The sequence below is a fragment of the Motacilla alba genome, chromosome 6 (genome assembly GCF_015832195.1).
Source record: "Motacilla alba alba isolate MOTALB_02 chromosome 6, Motacilla_alba_V1.0_pri, whole genome shotgun sequence".
NCBI classification, from domain to species: Eukaryota; Metazoa; Chordata; class Aves; order Passeriformes; family Motacillidae; genus Motacilla; species Motacilla alba.
In genome coordinates this window covers 4199248-4220889 of record NC_052021.1, presented here as the reverse complement: position 1 = coordinate 4220889, position 21642 = coordinate 4199248, and the positions used below count along the sequence as shown (strand labels likewise).

Here is a 21642-nt window from a genome sequence, read left to right as displayed (position 1 = left end):
CCTGGGAAGATCCTCTACATTCCTGGGGATTTTTTTGGTGGTGAAACCCTTTCAGCCAACAGCTTTGGGCACTGTCCTTGTACCCTGCAGTGGTAGCAATCCAAGCTGTGCTTGGATGAACTCTTGTGTGGGTTGGAGAGGGACCACAAATGCTTTTGGTCACCCACCTGTAGGTGACTCTGGGTGGCCTGCTGGCCTTGGGTCCTTCCTGATGCTCCAGCAAAGCAGGCTGGGGTCTGTTCAGGGCTGCCTCACCCACAGCTTTAATTGATAAATTCAGTTCTTGCTGATTTCCATCTAATTCCCTCCAGGAGAGCCTATTCACCATCAATAGGCACAGGTTTAATGGCTACAGAAGAATTTACATCATCATTACAATAAGAATCAGCTGAAACCTGGCCTGGCCAGGACAAAAACCACTTGAGTGAGGACACATGAGGGGACTCAGCTGCAGGGAAAAGCCAAAACTTCCCGGGAAGTCGAGCTTTGCACATCAAATGACAATCAGCAGCACTCAAGGGGCAGCAGTGATGTCCAGAGCCACAAGAAAACCCTCCCAGAAGATCATGGAATCATCTGGAGTTGGAAAGAACCCACAAGAACCATCCAAGTCCAAGCCCTGCACAGCCCAGACGCCAAATCTCCTGCCCGTTCCTTTAGGGAACGGGGTCAGCTATGGAGCTGTGATTTGAAATGCTGAGGATGAGCCCTCAAAGGGGACGGTGATGACACGGAAGAGGTTCACCCTCTTCTTGTAGTGCCCGAAGTAGCGGAGCCGGTACACGCCGGGCTCCGTGCCAGCCGGGATGTGCCACTCAATGGTCACGTTGCTCTGGCCACGGGATCCTTTGCTCCAGTAAAACCTGGAAAACAGGCCCAGAACTGCAGTCAGCAAGGAAATCCACATTTCATGGGTGCTCACCACGTGCCATGAGATAAAATACACTTCCCTGGAGCGTCTTCAAGTCCTCCCTGTGCAGGGGCAGAGCTAAGCTGAGAGGGTGAATATTCACTTAAATCACAAAATCTATAATTATTGAGCTTCCGGCACCCATTTCCACATCAAAAGCCCATTTTCTTTTACAGACTCCTTGTGCAAAAGCCTTCCTGTTCAACCCCCAAAACTCTACAGAGAATGCTCAGCCTCAAACCCCCCCCATCACCTGGACACGAGGGATTTTCCAGCTGGCTCTGAGGGAGCCCTTCTTGGGAAGCTGATGAAGATTCACCTACAGCTCTGAAAGGCGTCACCAGCCTTGCTGAATTGTGGATATTTTTCCAGAAGGCTGACATCTCCACCCTTCACTTTTCTTTCTTCCAAGCTTTTAAAATGTGTTGTCTGTTTATGCTGCACAGCACATCTGGCCAGTTTTACCCTGCGAGTCTCTCCTGTTTTCTCTTTGGCATCTTGCTCATCCCCACGGTGTGCCAGGGGAATTGATACAGGCTAGGAGCAAGCTGGACCACAAACCTTCTGTAATTCCTGCCCTTCCTCCTCCCTTTCCCAAATTTGCAAGCCTCCATTCCAGGTTCTGGCACCAAGGGGAGTACCAGTTTTGCCAAATTAATCCCCCAAATATGATCTGGAGAGCATTACCTGCAGGGCCAAGACTAACCTGGGGCTGGGACCTCTGGAATGAAGCCCTTCAGGTTAGACGTGAATGAATCCCTGGATTCTGTGGGACAGGGAAATTGGTCAGGGCACCCACCTGGTGTCCCAGGAGGCGTCGTTCAGCACCACACGCCAGCTGCTGGAAATGTTGGAGTATCTCTCCACCGTCAGGAAGTTATGCTCAGTCTGGAATAAAACCACCAGAGTCAGGCAGACACTGAAGGGACAGGCAGCTCCCCACCTTCTGTGGCACTTTAAACTGGATAGGGACTCTGCTTCCTCATGCTTTGCTGGGAAATGTGGGAATTACTGGCACAAGTGTTATATTTTACTCCCAAAGCACAAATTTAAGCTGATAAACAATGCAAAGAATTTATCTGTAGGAAGAGACTGGGCAGTCACAATGTCCATGCAAGGTGAGTGATGGAAGGAATTAGGTGCTTTTCTAAATTCCTTTGTTTTGTTAAAATAAAGCAGCAGGGTGGTAGGATGGAAATTAGAGACCAGGTTTGTCCTGGATACCAGCCTGCTCTAACACATACAACTTCAAGAATATAAAGAGATTATAAACAGCCCAAATTCACTTTGTTGCCCCAAGAGCTTTCTGGAGGGGTGGATTCCCAAAGCACACATCTTCCCCTGGTCTCCCAGCAAAGAAAAAAATCCTACCCAAATATCCATTAATCCCAAACACCCCAGTTCCAGCATCATTCCATCAATCCCAAAGACCCCAGTTCCAGCATCATTCCATCAATCCCAAAGACCCCAGTTCCAGCATCGTTCCATCAATCCCAAACACCCCAGTTCCAGCATCGTTCCATCAATCCCAAACACCCCAGTTCCAGCATCGTTCCATCAATCCCAAACACCCCAGTTCCAGCATCGTTCCATCAATCCCAAACACCCCAGTTCCAGCATCGTTCCATCAATCCCAAACACCCCAGTTCCAGCATCGTTCCATCAATCCCAAACACCCCAGTTCCAGCATCGTTCCATCAATCCCAAACACCCCAGTTCCAGCATCGTTCCATCAATCCCAAAGACCTCAGTTCCAGCATCATTCCATCAATCCCAAAGACCCCAGTTCCAGCATCATTCCATCAATCCCAAACACCCCAGTTCCAGCATCATTCCATCAATCCCAAACACCCCAGTTCCAGCATCATTCCATCAATCCCAAAGACCCCAGTTCCAGCATCATTCCATCAATCCCAAAGACCTCAGTTCCAGCATCATTCCATCAATCCCAAAGACCCCAGTTCCAGCATCATTCCATCAATCCCAAACACCCCAGTTCCAGCATCATTCCATCAATCCCAAAGACCCCAGTTCCAGCATCATTCCATCAATCCCAAAGACCCCAGTTCCAGCATCATTCCATCAATCCCAAAGACCCCAGTTCCAGCATCATTCCATCAATCCCAAACACCCCAGTTCCAGCATCGTTCCATCAATCCCAAAGACCCCAGTTCCAGCATCGTTCCATCAATCCCAAACACCCCAGTTCCAGCATCGTTCCATCAATCCCAAACACCCCAGTTCCAGCATCATTCCATCAATCCCAAACACCCCAGTTCCAGCATCATTCCATCAATCCCAAACACCCCAGTTCCAGCATCGTTCCATCAATCCCAAACACCCCAGTTCCAGCATCATTCCATCACGTTTACCGCGTTCTCTGCAGAGTTCCTGGGGTTCGCACCCACAAAAGTCACTTCAGCAACTTCTCTCTGGGGGGGAAATTGAGATTGGTTTTAAAGGCTGAGCAGCACATTAAGAGCATCCTTTGAAGAGGCCATTTGATGTGTTTAAGGGTGGGTTGGTTTTGCGGTGTTTTATTGTGCTGTTGTTTTAAACTATTAATAATTTAACTTGTTGCAGCAGCAGTGGACAATCTGTGCTTTGAACTGCTGCTCTGGGCCTTGCCATTCCACTTGTCCTGCGTGCTGGATAAACTCCACCACTGCACATAAAAAAAGGGAGGAAAGAAGGGAGATTTTTCAGAATGCCTCCCTGCCTTGCTGCAGGGAGTTAAGGAGACGGCAATGAGGTGAAAGCTCTTGCTCTGAACATCTTATCTAAATGCTGAGCATTGAAAACAGAACCATTTCTGACATTTTGATTTCATTTCATTTACATTCCACGGCAGAGGCATCAAAGGTGGCCTGATTGCTGCTTGTAAAAAATCCCTGAAAAATATTTGCCTACCTAATCAACTGCTATTTTGTTTTGAAGCAGAAGGAGAAATCTGCCTTGTGCTGAATGAGGGGCTTTTATTTCCCCCCTCATCCACCCATTTTATCCCCATTCAGCACAGTGGCATGGGCATGGCAATGCTCTGTCCCTGCCTTCTCAGCCATGCCCACCAGCGAGACGAGACCTGTTTGGTCTGAGGGCACCACAACTCAGGCTTGTGGGGTCGGGGGGAAGAATTTAAAGGCAATTTCTCCAGCAGGTTTTAGGGCTTCCCTGAAGCTCTCACCTCTCGATACTCTTGCCTCACTTCTTCCAGCACATCCCCAAAGTTTTTATTGGCCGGGGCGCTCTCAGCGCTGAGAGAAGGCAGCAGGGTCAGGCTGGTCACGTTGAAAAGTGGGGGCTCTGGACCAGGGGACAGCTCCTGAGTGCCATTCTGGGAGAGGGAAGATGTGCTTGTTAAACGTCCACATGGACAGCCAGGATTCCCTGAGGAGCCACAGCTCTGCCTCCCAGCTGGCACAGATTGTAGGAGTAATAAAGTGAGCGTGAAGCCAAAGCAGAGGATGGCCAGCTGTGCTCTGCCTGCAGGAGCAATCCCTGCAGGGCACCTGCCCCGTTGCTGGGGTCTCCTAAACCCAGCCCCAGAACATCCCAGGATATTCCTGCCCGTTCACATGGTCACAGTGGTGATGGGCACTGCCAGGTACACCAAAAACACAGCAGAGTTATTTTCCTTTTGGTAGAAAATCAAGCAGCAACTTCAGGCCATGCTGAAAGTTTAGAAGTACTGATTTCCTACGCTTTGAGCTGCAAAACCCCCAGAATTTCTTAAGTGATGTCAGGGCCCCGTTACAGGAATTATTTTCATACATTTCTCAAGGTGGATTCTGAAGAGAGAGCACACAAGTCAGGTGGCCTCGGTGAGGAACAGCCACCACCACTGATTTAAGATTTAGACGTCCCCAGCAGCCTGTGGCACGTAGGAAAAGCTGCTTACCAGAGCAATAGCCTTGGCCAGGCCCCTGTACAGCTGGATGTAAGCAGAAAGGGTGTGTGGCCCATAAATAGTCGAGGCAGCCTCGTATCGTTGAAGCTGGAAAGGACACATTTGGGAGAGGAGGGTTGGAAGGGCTCCTGAGGGGTTTGCACATCCCATCCCAGCCAGCTCAAGATCAGCAGTGGGTTATTTACTCCCTTTCTGATAAGGAGACAGCCCCAACAACTTGCCAAAGTATTTCTGCTGCAATTTCAGGTTACTCCTCATTCTCCAGCCTGTTGCAAACAGGGAGGGCCTGTTTGCTCTTCCAGTTTTTACCCTCTTTGCTCTTCCAATTACCACAGTTTTTACCCTCTTTTAAAGGCTTATGATGCAACTGGCCTCCCCCTCCAACTTTTTGGGGTGGGATTCTTCCAACCCCAGTTCTTCCAACCTTCCGTCCCAGTTCTCCCTGCCCGTTTTTGTGGCAAAGGAAAAGAACTCTAAACACACATCATTTCACAGGAATGATTAGCCCCTGGAGCCAAAAGGTGAACTCAGTCAGGCAGATTCAATCCCCAGTTTTGACGTTTACCTGGTATTCCTCATAGGTGGTGATGTAGTGGGTGTAGACATTGCACAGACCTGCAATCACAACGTTCATCCCTGGTGTCCCATGGGAGTCAAATTCCTAAGGAAGGAAACAAAACCCTTGTCTTCAAACAAGTGCTTATTGCACAACTATGCTGGTTTTTTTATTGTTGTTATTATTGTTATATCAATATTGTTATTATTGTTATGGTAGTTGGTATTATTATTATTATTATTATTATTATTATTATTATTATTATTAACCAGGACAGAATACAAAGTTGTGGTGGGAAGGGGGCTGGATGCCCAGGAATGCAAACATACAAATGCAATTTCCCTTTTTTAAGGTCTCCTATTCACTCCCCAAAGAAAAAGAGGACAAATGACCTCACATTCCAGTAAATCTAGGGGTTTGTTTTTTTTTTTGGAAGCTGATGTCTGTATACTCCTAAAAAAATCAGGGATATAAGTATGAGAAAGGCCCAGGGAATTGTGGAGGCAGCATCTGGGATTGGGATTTTATTTAGGCTGCAGCCAGGATGTGTCAATCAAATGGAAAAAATACTTTTGCTCTTTTTTTTTTTTTTTTCCCCTGCAGTTGTTCTCATGTTGCAGAATCCTGGTAGGGATTAAGGAGCTGAACCCCTCCATCCCAAAGCCAAACTCCTGCTGGCATCAGTTGTGCCTGCATCCCTGGGGAATTGGCTTAATGGACTGAAACCCGATCAGCTGGTGTGTTTTGGGGAGGATATTCATTTCTCCTGCCTGTCAGGAAGCAGATGGAAAATCCATCTGAAGAAAATGGGAGAAGGAAACATCTGTGGGACACGAGCCCCGTGAGCCCAGCTGGGAGGAGAGGAGGGAAAAGCCAGGAGGCTCAAGAGAAGAGAAGTTCCAGATGTGCTGCACTCTGGGGAGCCTCAGCAACTCACACTTTGAACAGCTTCCCGTAGCCTGCGTCCAGACATGGTCCTGGGGCATGGAGGGAACAAAGTCAGGCTCCACAGTCATGGAATCCCAGAATCTTTTAGGCTGGAAAATCCCTGCCAGCCCATGGAGTCCCAGCTGTGCCCAGTGCCCACCTTGTCCCCAGCCCAGAGCACTGAGTGCCACCTCCAGCCCTTCCTGGGACACCTGCAGGCATGGGCACTGCAAAGCTCCCTGGGCAGCCCCTGCCAAGGCCTGAGCACCCTTTCCATGCAGAAATTCCTGCTGCTGGCCAAGCTGAGCCTGCCCTGGCCCAGCTTGAGGCCCTTTCCCCTTGTCCTGTCCCTGTTCCCTGGCAGCACAGCCCGACCCCCCCTGGAGTTGTGGAGAGCAGGGATCTAAAGCAGGAATTGCTGGCTGGACTTGCAGCACCCACAGGAAATTCCCACAGCAGCTCCAGCACTGCCCAACATCCCTTAAAAGCCACTGAGCTCGAGTTCAACCAAAACACCTCAAAACATTTCACACCCATCACCACAGCCAGGGAGGGGCTGGAGGCACCCCAGGGCAGGGTAGAAACAAAGGTACTGGAGATAAATCATCATCCCATTGAAATTTGCATCACTGCACCACCAACAGTCAGCGCAACTCATCATTGTGGCGTTTGTGGTGCCAAAAAACAGAATCAAAGCTAACAAATTCCTTTGGTTTCCTTGAAACTGCATTTTGTTACAACCAAAATGATTCAGGACGCCTGTGTGCATCTCAGTCATTCAGGGACCATTTTGAGCCTACCCCCTTTCCACCTGCAGGCAGAACTGTTGCAGGAGGTTTGAGCGAAATCTGTCTGCAGTAAATGCAGCAAGACCCAAGGAATACCCACGTGAACTCCCCGGGCACAGCAAGGATTGCCAGGGACCCGATGGCAGCAATCTGCACATCCACGATGTCTGGGTGCCAGGGGTGGGGCCAGGTCATCTGAGGGGGAGGAAAAAGTGCAGATAAATACTCTGGTTTAGTAGGGAAAAAAGATATATGTGAGGTGTTTTCCTTCCTACAGTCATCATCCAGGCAGATGAATTTATTTGGTGAATTTATTTGTAAATTGAGTTTATTTGTGAAACCCGTGAGGAGGAGTTTTACCTTCATGTGATGGCTGATCATAAGAGTCACATAAGGCACAAGTAAATACTATAGGTAAGGCAAAAAAAAAACCCAAAATAAAGTGTTGCCAGAGGAGCAGCTCCAGGCAAAGTGAGTAAAGAAGGTCAGGATAGCACTTAGAAACCCCTCACCTGCATGGAAAAAGGATAGAATTGGGATTGACTGAGAAAAAAAAATCCCACTCCAGTAAGCCAAAAAAGGGTTTCTTTTTTTCTGAGGAGCAATTTGCTAGGGGCAAAACATGAATGACAAAAGCTTGTGCAGCACATCAGAAGCAGGAGGCCTGCCAGAGCATCCCTAAAATGTGCTGAAGCCCTAAGAATAAAGTGTAATTTACTCTCAGTAACAGCATCCTGCATGGAGGAGGAGGCTGGGAGGAGCTGGGGCCTCTTTTGGGGAGAGCTGAGGTAAGGAGCTGATTGAACACGAAGTGACAGCAGGGAAGCTTTTAACGAGGCTGGTGAAAGGAATAACAATGAATTTCCTCACCCAGATGGCCTCGTTTAAGTGCTCTGAAAACCTTGGACATGATCCCTCTGCTCGGCAGCAACGTTTGCCTCAGTGCCAGGGGAGCATCAGGTGGGAAAAGGGGCAGCAATTTCCATTTAGAGTCGTAAAGCAGGATTTGAGGAGAGCTCAGAAACCACCAAGCCATGCCCTGAACGTGGGGATGGGCCGGGATCAGTGGAGCAGCAGCTCTGCAGAGCCCATGCAGCCCGTGCTCCCTCCTTGTTCTTCAGCACACATCACAGACACTGCCTGCAGCTCCCTGACAGACCCATGAGGGATTGGGATCTGTGATCCCAGCCCAGCCCAGCGATCCCTGCACCCTTAGGGCACACACAGGTGTGTCCTTACCTCTCCCGTGTTGAAGAGGATGGGCTTGGGTTTGTGGCAGGCTTTGGTTTCGTTCGATGGCTCTCCCAGCAGCTGGTCCCGGATTTGATCCCAAAATGGGTCCCCTTCCACTGAGCCTTGAGGGGGAAACACCTTTAAACTCTGTTCCTCAGCTGCCCCAGCAGCTCTCAGACACTCTGTGCTCCCAGGTAAGGAGGGCAGATGAGCAGGACACTCCCAAACCAGCTCTTCCTTCTCCCTTTTCCCCATCCCACCCCCTTGCTCTCCTTCCTCCAGGGCATGGCCAAATCCTTTTCCCAAATGGCCATGGACAAACCTGCAAGGGGGCTTTCCTCCATCTTCCCACAACCCATCCCTCTGGATGCTGTGAAGTGACCCCAGGGCTGTCAGTCCCTCTGGGGGATGCCCCACTGGGATCTGCCCCAAATTACCTTGGGTGAAGTTGAAAGCCCCCACTCCGTCAATGGTCCCCGCAGCAAAGCTGTGCCCCAGGGCTGGTTTACAGGTTTTAACCTAAATCAGAACGGGAGAAGAGAAGGAAAAAGAGACAAACCCCATTTTCCCTCACAGTGGCAGGTGCTGCTGCAGGAAAAAAATGGGACAAACCCCATTTTCCCTCAGGGTGGCAGGTGCTGCTGGGGGAGCAGGGGGTTTTCTGCTGCTCTCACCATGTGGGTGGCATTCAGCTCCACAGACACATTGCTCATCTTCACCCACTGGTGGGCTGAGCTCAGGGGTCCTGTCACCTCCTGGGAGGCCTTTTCATACAGCTCCTAAGGGACACATGAGGTGGGAAAAAAATCCCTGTGGGACAAGCGGTCAGGAACAGCCGTATGGATATTTCCTCATGCCACCTTCCCATTCCACCTTCCAGGCATTAATGCAAATCTCTAATTCCCAAGTCCCTTTTTTTCTGTCACCCCAGAGCCCTGCAAGCTCTCCCTGTCTCAGGGAAGGAGGACACTTCTCCTTTACAGCTGAAACATGCCTCTATTTCAGCAGCATGGCAGCCTCCTTCCCCTGGCTGCCACCTCTTGGCATTTCTCACATCTTAGACCGAGCAGAAAAAAATGTTTTCTGTGAGAAAGAAGCGTTTTGCTCTACTCACTGCCTCAAAGTGCTGCAGGTATTTACTGCACACACTCAGCCCCTCAGGGAATGGTTTTCCAGCCTCGGGTTGGTCCATGGGAAGGGTTGCCAGAAGTTGTACAGGTCTAATGACATTCCGGGAAGGAGCTGAGGGCACAGCCTTGGAAGGCCAGGAGTCTGAGGTGCTAAAGACAACAGCAGTGTCTTTCCGCTGTGTTTGATGCACACACCAGCACTCCTGGACTGGGGACAGGGGCACCCAGCCTGGAGGGACTTCAGGGCACAGCCTCTGCTGGGTGACTAAAGGAAAAGCCACCACCAAGCCTCCTGCTCTTCCTCCTCTGCTGGACACGCTCCAGTTCCTACAAGCTCTTGTCCCTGAAATGCTGCCAGAAGCTCTCCTTGCACTCACTGCTCTCATCACACAGGAGGGGAACCAGCAAGTCCAGTCCAGGGTGGCTTCAGAGCCCACAGGTGACAAAAGGGAGCCCTTAGGGCTGAGGAAATGCAGGGCCAAGCGGAGCAAGGGGAGCATCCTCTGTGGGGGCTTCAGCCACACATTTTACCTCACTTTTGTGTCAGATTGGGAATGTGATGCCAAACTGGCCCCCACGTGGTGTGTGGTGGTGTGTCTGAGCTCTCCCAGGAGGATTTTTCCCATCATGATGCCTTTGAGATGAATGGGAGGGAGGGGGAGAGGATAAGAGGGGACATCCTCATCACATCCCAGTGAGGAATACTGAGATCAAAACCCCAAACCAGCATTTTCAAATGACAGCACCTGCAAGGATGTATCTAAATAAAAGCATGTGTTGTCCAGTGTAAAGTCGGGTTTCTAATCAGAGGTGTTCTACCTGAGGGAATTTTTCACTTCCATTAAGTTTTCCTACGCTGTCCAAAGCCTAACAAATTCCAGGCTCTGAGGTCCTCTTGATTCCAGCAGGCAGAGACACCACCAGCTGGCTGCAGAGCTCATTTTCCCATTAAAAACAAAATCAAGGAACTTTAGAGTCATTTGAATCTATAAACATTCACCAAAACAGGTACAAGATACACAGAATATGGGATATAGGAGACAGAATGCGGAATACAGAACATGGAATATCCAGAGGGAAGGGATCCACAAGGCTCATCAAGTTGCTTCAACGAGCATGAATTCCTGTCATAGCAGCACTCACACACACTCGGAAAGCAGAACGTCCCTTACCTTTGCTTTCAAGTAGAGGTTTTGCCCTATAATCCTGGTGCTCTCAAACATATCCTTCCCGGGCCCCTTGGCCATGCACATGGCTGCCTGTTGGGAGATTTGTTTGGTCATCAGTGATCATGGGGAGCATCTGGCACTGCCAGACTGTGGGAACTGAGAGCTTCTTGCAGGCCACATCAAAGTTAGCCACGGGGTTGCTACACTCAAGTTAACTTTGGGGTGAACGATGGGGAAATCGGGTGCGTGGCAGACAAAGCGCAGTTAATTCCTGGAAGTGGCGCCCAGGACGCTCCAAAAAGAGGTGATTTTTTACTCCCAGTGCCCTCCCCGTGCACAGTGGTCAAGCAGAGGGTGGAGCAGGTGGGACACACTCACCCCTCCGATGGGACAGGTGCTCTGGGGGTTGTCACACGACTCGCCCGTGTTGGCGCAGAAGGGGCCCCGCGTGTTGGGGGACACGTCTCCCAGGTTGGAGGAGGCAAAGGCGGCCACGAAAGAGCCCTGTCAAGGCCAGAGGAGCCTTGCAGGGAAAGCTGCAACACCCCCGTGCAGCCCTCCCTGCAGCTGCTGTGCTCACCGAGCAGGACTCTGGTTTGTTCCCAAAGCCACTGGGAGCTCTGGGATGGGGGTTTAGGCGCATCCCAAGGGGTAGGGCAGGAAGAGCAGGGGAGGATTGGATGCACATGATGCCGTTTCAGGGAGAGCTTCACACCACCTTGGTGTGCAGACAGTGCTTCCTCCTCCCCCTCTTCCCCCTCAGCTCTCCCCCAGCTTCTCAAGTTGCTGATCAGATGTTTATGGGTCATTGGAGCACCTTGCACAGGACTTTTTTCCCTTCCAGGTGTTCACCATGACTGATTTAGGGGGTGAGAACTATTGGAGCTGACTGCAGGGACACTTTCCCAGGCTGTTCAAGGCTTGAACGCCTCCAGGGATGGGGCAGCCACAACTTCTCCAGATTTTAACCAAAATAAATGTGAGTTATTCCTCAAGTCTGAATAACTGCCACTGATTACTAGCTTGGAAAGTCAAGAAACCACCTTCCAATTTCCCTTCTGAAAAAGGAAATAAATCAAAACATTCACCTCAATCCTTGTGCTCCTGTGTGTCCCTGCTGTCCCACCTGACCCCTCCCTGTCCCAGCCCTGTTTCCCCCATTCCTTTGGGTGCTCCCACCTCTCCAGGGAGCATTCCCTTGTTCTTCTCCTGCTCGAACAGGTAGGAGGCGTAGCCCACGTTGTCACTGTTCACCAGGTGGTTGGAGTTGTTCATGCTCACCGGGTGCACGGCAAACCAGCTGAGGAAGGGTTAAAATTGAAATTAAAGTGAAATGAGAAAAGGGAAAATGCTCTGTTCACTCCGTGCAGCAGCAATTGACCTGTTCAATCCTACTGAATTTCAATCCTATTGAATTTTCCTATTCCAAATTTGAGGCAATTTTCTTTGGGAGAATGCTTACAGAGACTCGTGGTGCTAAGGGATGGATTAACAAAAGCAGAGTATTCCCATCCAACCAGGGGGGCTCGTGGCTGTAACAATCCAGGCCTTGAGGCCTCAAGAAATTGTCTCTGTCATTATCAGGGCCACCAAGAGCTCCTTCAGACCTGAACTGACTCTTGCAGTAACCCATAAATTATATTTTGCAGGGATTTTTTATATTCAAAGGAACCATGAGGAGCCAGTGATGTAAAAAGACAGGGGGGGAAAACATAACACCTTCATTCCTACAAAAAATAATGAGGGTATGGAGAAAAACCTGCTGCTCTGGTGGTCAGTACCTGATGAGGCCAAGCTCATGTCCATCCTCATCTACCATCTTCAGCAGCACCATTTCTTTATCCGTGTTGGATGAATACCTGGATGGGAACAAAGCAGGGGAATCCCATCAGAGCCAGGGCCGTGCTCTGATGCTCTGGCAGGTTAAACCCCCACTAGGCTGAACTAGGATGTGAAAAGGTCATTCCAGGTACCACTAGCACACAGCAAGGCATTAGAGAAGCATCTGGAAGCAGCTGGGAAGGTGAGGGAAGAGCTGTGGCTGTCACTGTCCTCAGGCACTGCTCCTCCAGGGAATGGAGGTAACAGATTCGTGCACCAAGGACGGCGCTTTCATGCCCTCTGACTCTTTATTTGTTAAATAAAGCACAAGGTCGCATCCTCGACCAATTCGAGGATGCTTGGAGAGGGCAACTACAGCTCTCAAGCCCCTTTTCAAGCAGGTTTGTTGTTTTTTTTCCTCCTGCCTGGGGAGATTTTACCTGCTCCGCTCGGACTCCGGGTTCGCGAGGTAGGAGAAAGGGCTCCGGTTGATCTGGCTGTTTTCCACTGTGCCTCTGTTTATAAAGAGCCTTCCTTTCTTCATGTTCTCATGGGCAATATCTATGCTCTGCAAAGCAGCAAGACAGGGACTATCAGTCTGTAAGGCACATGGGTGGTTATCTGGAAAAACTCTTTCTTTCCCTCCCTGTCCATCCCCAGCCCTTTCTTGGAATCTGGGGGTGCTTGTTCAGAATTTTTCCTAAACTCATCTAAAATTCTCGAAAATTATGACAATATTTTTAAACCACCACCAGCTGCCTCTGAAGAAAGGGTTCAAAGCTCCTGCTTTTCGAGCTGCAAACAGGCAAGCCCCCCTCAAAGCAGGCTGTGCCACGCGGAGGTGCCACCCCGAACGCCACAGCCAGAGCTGTGCTGGGCACCAACACGCTGAACGGGCGACACCGACCTTGACAATGCCATTCACGATGGACTTGAGGGTGGGCTGGACGAGCCCCTTGCTGGTGATCCAGAACAGGGTGTACTGGAAGTACCCTCCAGGCCCCGAGTGCGTGTGGGTGCCGCTGAGGATGACGTTGTCCTGCCGGTACAGCTCGCCGTACTTGCTCCGCAGCTGCTTCAGCACCTGAGGGGCACGAGGTGCTCCTAAAAACCCTTCTAGTGCACAAAAAAACCCCAACCATCCATCCCACCCCTCCTCACTCTTCTCTTTCTGCCTGGCACAACAACAAGGTTGGAGCTGTTGGCTTGGCAGGAGGCTCGAAATAGGAATATCTGGTGACAGACCTTTATATCCAACCCAAAGTGGATCCCAGATCATCCCAGGAGGATCCACAGTCCTCCAGCACCTCCCCATCATTGTCACTGCTTTGTAATGAAGGGATGGGACTATTTTTGGGCTAAGGACCGTTTATTGCTCAGATGAACATCAGTCTCAGAGGCTGTGAGATTTTAGAGGAGCAAGCACTCGGCCATAGCTCAAAGTAGTCACAAGTTCTTCATTACAATGCAATACAGAACTTTCTAACCCAATGGATGGATGCCACAAGGCTCATTTTGCTTTTCTCACCTATCCCCTTTACTTCTACTGCACTGTGGGTACTTTTATCTAACGGGCTTCTGCCATACTCATACACAAATACTGCTGTTATAACTTCTGAACTCTCAGCTTACTCCATACATTCCAAACTCTCAGCTTACCCCATACATTCCATACAACCACACTCCTACATTATAAACCCTTCACCACTTTATCAGTGCAGTTTCTCACTTAAGGCATGTTCTTACTTACAACTATAGAAACATAAACTTATGGTTTTTCTGCTTAATGCCTGTGCGTTTTATTTTTACATCAATCCAAACTTCTTCTAAGGCTGCAGGTCAAACCCTGCAGTGCCTGTGGAAGCTCCTGGATTTCTGATTCACATTCCCCTGCTGCATCAGAGGCGCCATGATAACGTATTTGTGATTCCAATGAACTCCTGGTAATTCTCCCACCAACAGAAGAGCGAGCAAAGCCCAGCCTCATGTGCTGAGGGGCCCAAAGCTCTTCTCCAGCAGAGAGACAGCATCACCCCAAGGAGATCCCAAAGGATTGCTGCCAGCCCTCCTTTGCAGCCCCGTACCTCCAGCCTCACTCTCTGGGACACCATCCCGATGTCGGCGCTGACGAACACGACGCGTTTGGAGCCCTCGGGCTCTGCCACGATGAAGGCTCGGCTGTAGAGGCGTGAGAGGAGCCCCCCGCCCACCTGGTCAGGGTTGGCATATCCCATCTGCAGGAGAGGAGCTCCATCACAAATACTGAGCCATCTATTCCTCTAGGAGGAATAGGTTTGCCCCAGGGCTCGTTCAACAGCTCCGAGCCGCAGCTCTGTCTTGCCCCACGCTCCATGGAATGGTTGGGCTTGGAAGAGGCCTCAAAGCCCATCTCCTCCCAAGCCCCCTTCCAACCTCCCACCAGCCCACGTTGCTCCGAACCTCAAGGAAACTTCAACTCACGTTTGAAGGCAACACACGTTTGGCAAGGCAGAGGCTCTAAACCAGAAATCCTGCCCAAAAAATACTCACAAAGGATGAAAAATCAGTGTTTCACCAACCCCACGAGGAATTCTCCCAACTCACCAGAGGGACCTGTGCCACGGGCCCCGTGCAGTCAGCTCTGCCAACACCCACCAAGTACTTTGCCTCTTCTGCTATGATGTTGTTGGTGCAATCTGTGAGAACATCAAATGGCAGGTCAGTGGACACACCAACGAGCAGAATCAGGGACAAAAGAGGCCAAAGGGCTCTGGCTGAGTACTCTGAGGGAATTTCCAGCGAGCTCTCAATGTGCAGAGGCTGTGAAGGCCTCTGGGGTGGCAAAGCAGGCATGAAGAGCCACCCAGAGAGCTCTCCAGAGGGTCACTGGGCTGTGTCAGATGGGTGGCGGTGCACAGCGAGGGGGAACCAGCCCAGCATTCCCAGTTAAACCCTCCAAGCCCACCAGTACCACGCAGCAACCAGGTCCAGGTGCTGCTTGACACAGCCAATTCAGCTCAGCTGTGGTAAGAAAAAGGGATGGTGTGTCAGGAGCTGTTGGGAAAGGACTAGGGAAGAGAGAAGGGCACGTCCAACACGTCCTGTGTCCAGTGCTGGTGCCCTGGTCTTCCCCCAGAAAATCACAGCAGAGCCAGCTGAAGCTCAGAGTTGGGAAAAGCAGTTCTGAGCAGTGATTTCCAGGCAAATGGTGAGGAAAATTTCTCCCAAAGGAGGTCACATCTCACCCCAGCCACCAGGAAGGTGCAGAAATCCTTCCAGGATGGGCAAACCCGTGGAAGAAAAGCCATGGATGGCTATCAAATCTTAATCAATCAGAAAGGTTATCTGCACCTCAGGAAATCCCAGAGCCACAAATCCCTGCAGGCTGAGATAACACTGTGGGAAAATATGAAATATTTCTGTGTGCTTGCTCTGTTCCCACAGCCCTCCCCAGGCAGCTGCTTTGGGATCAGGGGATGCTCCATCTTCCCAGCCTGGCCTTTCCTGGGCTGTCACTTAAAACACAGGAGAAGGGAAACACTCACACTGGCCACAGCCTGATGCCATTTCTGTCATTTAAAGTGACACCGGCCAACTGGGCCACCCCTTTAGAACTACCCTTCCGCCTCCTCCTCCTCCTGCAAGTGCTCTGACACAGAGGAGAATCACTTCTCCAAAACTCTGGCCTGTTATAGCCCAAAACCATGAGGTTTTGAGTCCCAAATGTGAATTACATCCAATTTGAGACCAAAATCTGGAAGCTGGAAGGTCCCACAGGTGAGATGTTGAGTCCAGCTCCTGACACCCTCATTCCCTGTGCCTGGGGATGGGGTTGGAGGCATCAGTGGGCTGTGGTGGGGCTGTAAAACCCCTTGGTCAAACCCTGGGAGTGAGGGGCTCTCAGCAGGCACAGAGAGGGAAGGGAGGATGGAAGGAAGGGGTGGATCCCTGGAGCCACCCTCAGCCCATCCCTGGGGCTGTGCATCCATGCCCAGAGGGCTGCTGCTGTGCTTGGGTGAAAGGAGCACGTGCAGAGGTGGTGGTGACAGCTCAGCAGTGACCTGGAGACCTCCACCTGTCCCCCCCCACCAATTTAAACCCTGCCCTGGGCACCCCCTGGAGCAGAGGGCTTGGAGGGGCTGGGGTAGCTCCACTTGCCGTTGGTGTTTTTGGTGAGGAAGTGCAGGACCAGGAGCGCCACGGTGAGGGAGATCATCAGCACCAGGCACACGATCAGGATCACCTCCAGCCTGGAGAAGGAGCACCTGGACCTCTTCCCAGACATGGTGGGGGCACTGTGGGAGCAGAAAGGAGCCCATGGGACATCCCAGCGAGGGGCACATCCCAGCCAGAGCTCACAGCCCACCCTCAGAGAGCTGTTTGTGTCCCCCAGCCCAGCGTCAGAGACGGCAGCAGCACAGAGAAGGATGGGAAGTGGAGATTCATACTGCAGCCTATGACAAACATGCATCTCCTGCTGGCAGCAGTCACTCCCTGACACCGGGCCTGACAGGACAAATCCCCAGCCCTGTGTCTCCCAAAACACTTTGCTCACCCTTCTGAGGTGATCTGGGAACAAACCCCACAGTATTCCACCAGGTCCTGTGTTCTCTGAGTGGCTGTGGGAGATGCTGAAGCTCAGAGCACAGCAGAAGATAATACTGTCACCAAAATAAACATCAATTTAGGAATCTCAGCTTCAAGGTCCCTCCCAACCCACACCAGTCTGTGATTATTCTGTGATTAGAGAGGGAAGAATGAGGCAGAGAATCTGATTTTCCTGGCTGTTACATTTGCCAGCTGTGGTGAAGCTCCTGCCTGCAGGCTGTTCCTCACAGGGGATGTGCCCTGGAAGCAATGAACCCGCAGGGAACAACTGCTGCAATGAGCACTCGTGCTCCTGGAAATGGTGCAGTGAGAAATGGCATCAGCAGAGAGCCAAGTGGTCCCTTAGACTTGCTCCAGGTGACCTCTCCTATCAGCTTCTTCTGCTACAGCACTCACGGCCAGGGCTGAATTCCACAGAGCAAATATTTTAGTGACAACAAATCTAAACTTCCAGGTTTCCTTCCTGCCCTCTTTGTTCCCTGAGCTGTCCAGAACTATCCCAGCACCAGCCTGAGCCACATCAGCATCACACACACTCACACTCCTCACCACCCCGCGGATTAAACCGCCCCAAAACCACTGGAAGGGGCAAACCCCAATCCCGTGGGATCCCAGGGGAATCTCCTTACCTGAATTCCCTCGCCTGTCCCAGCAGCTGCCAGCTCCAAGCTGGAAAGTTCAGCTGGAAAATTCTTGCTGAGTAACCCCGTGAGTCAAGCGTGGCACAAGATAAGGAGAAACCAATCAATAATTGGAATCCCACAAGGAGGCGATGGAAGGTTTTTCCCTGGTGTGTTTCTGTTAAGCTGCAGACAGCATCTCCCTCTCCCAAAACAAACCTTTCCAGGAGTCACTGCTCAGCTCTGCTGCTCGAGGAATTTGGGAATGGTGGCTGGATGTGATTCCTGATTCCCATGGAAGTTCAGTGCTCAGGGTTTCCACGCTCTACTAGAAGAGCTTGGAAACACGATCGTATTTTAAGTGTAAAATACTTTTTATTAATGCACTTCCATTTAACAAAAACTTTATTTGTCAAAACCCAGCTTTTTTTTTTTCTTTTCCACCTGTTTCAAGTCCCAGCTAGGCCTGGATAAATTCTCCAGCTGCTCAAACAGCTTTATCCAAAGGCTTTTGGCACTTTGCTCCTCCCCAAAGGGACAGGACCCATCACACCCTCCGATGCTGGTGCAGCAGGGAGGGAAGATCCAACCAGGCACAGCCCTTTCTCCTTCCAGCACTGTGGTGGGAATGAAAAGCTGGGAGCACCTCTGGCATTTTGCCTCCCTGCTCTCAGGGAAGGGAAAAGAGTTTCCATCACCTTTCCCGTGGTGCATCCCTGGTGCAAGGGTTATTCCAGGAACGGCTGCGTCAGCGCTTCAAGGTCACGTTCTCAGCGCTGCCCTTTGGCTCCGGTGGTTTTTGGACTGGCTGCTGGGGAGAAACAAGATTTCTCGATACCTTATCTCCTGGCTGTAATTCCCAAGGAACCTGCAGGCCCTGGAAACAGCCCTGTGGGCTGGCAGATCTCCCTGGACACCGCGGTGCTCCTGGGAATGCTCGGGTCCCCAAGTGCATCCCAAAGGCTTGGGGGGAGCTGGAGGGGACAGACACAACCATGGAGCAGCTGCTCTGCTGGCATGGGAGAGCTGCTGGCTCAGGGATGTGCCAGGAACAGGCTGGGCAAGAGCAAGAGCTCTTCCTGCAGGTGGAGCATCAGGAGAAGCTGATCAGAGATTGAGTTTTAAGGAATTGTTCTCGTGATGGAGAGTCCTGGCAGCCTCACCCCACAAAATGCAAACAGCTGAGGACAAGTGGCTCTGCAACCACCTGTGGCTGGGGGTGGAGGAGGGGAAGGAAGGCTGGTGACAGCTCAAAACATGCCCTGGGGAATATTTCAAGTTGTTTTCCTGTCAAGGTTCTGGGGACCCACAACTCCCCACCTCCCCCAGGTGACGTGGCTGTGCCCAGGCCCAGAACTGCGGAAGCTAGGAGCTTTTTGGTGCAGAAAAGGCACTTTCTGGGCTGCAAAGACCTCAGCTTAAGTGCTAAGGGCTCGGTGGATCTCTCTGAATGCCTCCCTGCTAGTGGCAATGTGAAGAAGGCGAAAAGTTCCCACAGACCCTCCTCCTTCCCAAGACCAGGAGTCCTCCAGCTTCTTCCCGGTGCCATTCTGTGCCCAAGGAGTCTAAAGAAAGTGATGTTTTCTTTACAATCTTCATCCTGCTGAAAAAAAGGTTCCTCCCCATCAGTGCTGCCACAGGACTGCTCCCTGTGAGCTCCCCAGGGGCTGCAAACAGCCCAGGGATTTCATCCCCAGCAGGAGAAGTGTTCAAACCCACTTGGGATTAATGGATGCACTGAAGGAAGCAGACACAAGGGAAACCACTCAAATCATAAAGAAAGAGGATTCAAACTACCTCTATAGAGGAAAAATAAAATAAATTCAGAAAATTGGCTTTGAAATAGAAACCCATGAAGCATTTCCTTCCCTTTCCTCACTTTTCAGTTCCTCATCCCCCCTGAGCAAGACCAGACCGTTTCAGAGAAGTGGCCCTTTCCTACAGCACCCAAATTTCACTTTAAAACCAGCACTTCTGGTCTCTTGGAGAGCTCCCTTTCTGGAAACCATCGAGGCTGGGACTGGGTAAAACTAAAACTAACTGGGTAAAACGAAACTCTTCTCTTAAATGTGCTCAGGCCGCGATCTTCTCTGTAAGCTTCCTGAAATAAAAACTCTTCTGATGGGCAATGAAGACATTGAAAGCTAGTTTTAAAATTACTTATTTTGTTTTTTAATTAGAAGGCCTGGAAGTATTCCTGAAACTGGCTGCATCAAGCCCCCCTTGTTCTAGGGGGAAAAAAAAAAATCCCTTTTTTTGCTGAGAAGCCCCAGCGGATCACCTGTAATGACGGGCAATTCCCCAGTGGCAGGGCCTCTCTCATCCCCGCAGGACAGAAACCTTGATTCCAGCCTGTTGGCTACACCCTGGCCAGGTCCTGAGCAGAAAACTGGAACAATGATCATCTCAGCATGAGCAGTGGGTGGTGCAGGGCTGGGATGTTCCCCAGAGCCTGAGATCCCGGGTGGGAGGGCCCTCAGAGCTCTCGCAGCAATGAAGAAGCCTCTTACATAATGGTGTTTATTTAACAGAAAATGGCCAAAGTCCTCTCTGCCGGGGCTCGGGGTGGCAGGAGATAAAAGTGTTTGCACAGAGCTGACAGCGAGAACCCTGCCAGGCTTTGGCAAGGACACACCAGGGCTGCTTGATGTGAAAATCCAGCACCACGTGGGTTTTCCTCCCTGGTCAAAAACACACACCCCTACTACTCCAAGCAGCAGCTGGAAGTGGAGCTCTTCTTTGTGGTGGCAAAAGGTGATTTTCCTGCTGGAAAACACACACATGGAGAGGTTAGGAAGGGCAGGTTGAATGGAAAGGTAGCAAAATTGCAGTTTCTCAACTCAAAATCCTGCACAGTCCCGGAGTGACAGCTGAGCTGAAGGGATACCTGGCAAATAGAATTAAAATGTTGTCCTGGGGTTTCTTTCCTTTCCTTCCCCACCCTCCCTTGCCTTGCCTCAAGAGCAAGAACTCTCCTGCCCTCCTGGAAAATCAAGTCATGGTGACTTTTTGCTGCTAATAGTTTATGGCCAGACATGTGAACACCCCAAAATTCCCCAGGTGGTGTGCCTTAAATCTATCCAGGGGTTAAAGCTTCACCACAAATAGAGAATATTTTGCCATCCCTCATCCGAAGCTGCAGCAGCAGCCCTGGGGCACTTCCCTGGGATGTGGGAGAGCCCAGGGAAGCATCACTCCCAGGAAGAGCCAAGCAGCACATGCCAAGCTAAAAATCTCTGGCACAAAACTGGGCAAACCTCAGGACCCAAAACCAGCAATGCAGACATGGGCAGATCCAAATTCAACCCCACTGGGGTTTTTGTGGGGAAAAAATGGTCATGGAATGGATAAGGGGGGCTGCTCTGTGTCCACCCCTGCCCGCAGGGGCTGAGCTGCTGCTGCTGAAAGCCAAATTATGGGAGCCCTGTCTGTTCCCAAACCTTGCACCACCTGCTCCTTCCATCATCTTGGAATCACAGAGGTTCCTGATCTGGGAGAGACCCCCAGGGACCATCAAAATCCAGCTCCTGGTCCTGCAGAGTGCCTGAGACATTTATTGATTTAAACAAAGGGTGCCATGCCCAAATCCTGGTTCTCACTGGCATTCCCTGCCCAACCTGCAGCACCCATGGACAGCCTGGGCCAGGAGAGGCATTGAGAGGATGCAAAAAGAGACCACAGAACCTTCTGGCAAACATTTGTGGCCAGTAGCTGATGAGTTGGATGGGAGAAGCTGCCAAAACAGGAACTCGTGGCTTCTCTTCGGGCAGTGCTCTGATCCACTGGCACCAGGAGGAGAATGAGCACCAAGCTGTGGCCTGAGGAAAAGCAGGAGGGGGAAGGTGATGGGATTGCTCTTCCCAGAGCCCAGGAAAGCAAAGGGATCACTGCCCTTGTGCTCCTCCAACACCTCCCATCCCTGTATTTATGGGTGTCAAACCTTCTCAATGTTCCTGTATCCAGATGGATCTCGGCAACATCAGTGTCCGCCCTC

The 21642-nt window shown here is 50.9% G+C and overlaps 1 protein-coding gene across 3 annotated transcripts; it reads right to left on the bottom strand.

Annotated features, from left to right (window-relative positions):
• Window positions 1-318: 318 nt before the first annotated feature.
• LOC119702535 (putative neutral ceramidase C) lies at window positions 319-18208 on the bottom strand. 3 transcript variants are annotated; one of them, XM_038140794.1, is made up of 22 exons: window positions 17658-18208; window positions 16976-17081; window positions 16579-16715; window positions 15025-15116; window positions 14526-14675; window positions 13349-13525; window positions 12882-13009; window positions 12402-12479; window positions 11800-11920; window positions 10999-11124; window positions 10624-10710; window positions 8996-9100; window positions 8759-8840; window positions 8328-8443; window positions 7189-7283; window positions 6311-6350; window positions 5383-5478; window positions 4809-4904; window positions 4095-4244; window positions 3283-3342; window positions 1710-1798; window positions 319-863 (listed from the first exon to the last, which is right to left on the bottom strand). In XM_038140794.1, the coding sequence occupies exons 3-22, from the start codon at window positions 16703-16705 to the stop codon at window positions 674-676; spliced, it is 2205 nt and encodes a 734-aa protein (XP_037996722.1). In that variant the 5' UTR covers window positions 16706-16715; window positions 16976-17081; window positions 17658-18208; the 3' UTR covers window positions 319-673. The 3 variants fall into 3 exon arrangements, with proteins under 3 accessions (XP_037996722.1, XP_037996721.1, XP_037996723.1); XM_038140793.1 differs by lacking the exon at window positions 16976-17081; XM_038140795.1 differs by lacking the exon at window positions 17658-18208 and having other exon boundaries at window positions 16976-17108.
• Between the last annotated feature and the right edge of the window lie 3434 nt (window positions 18209-21642).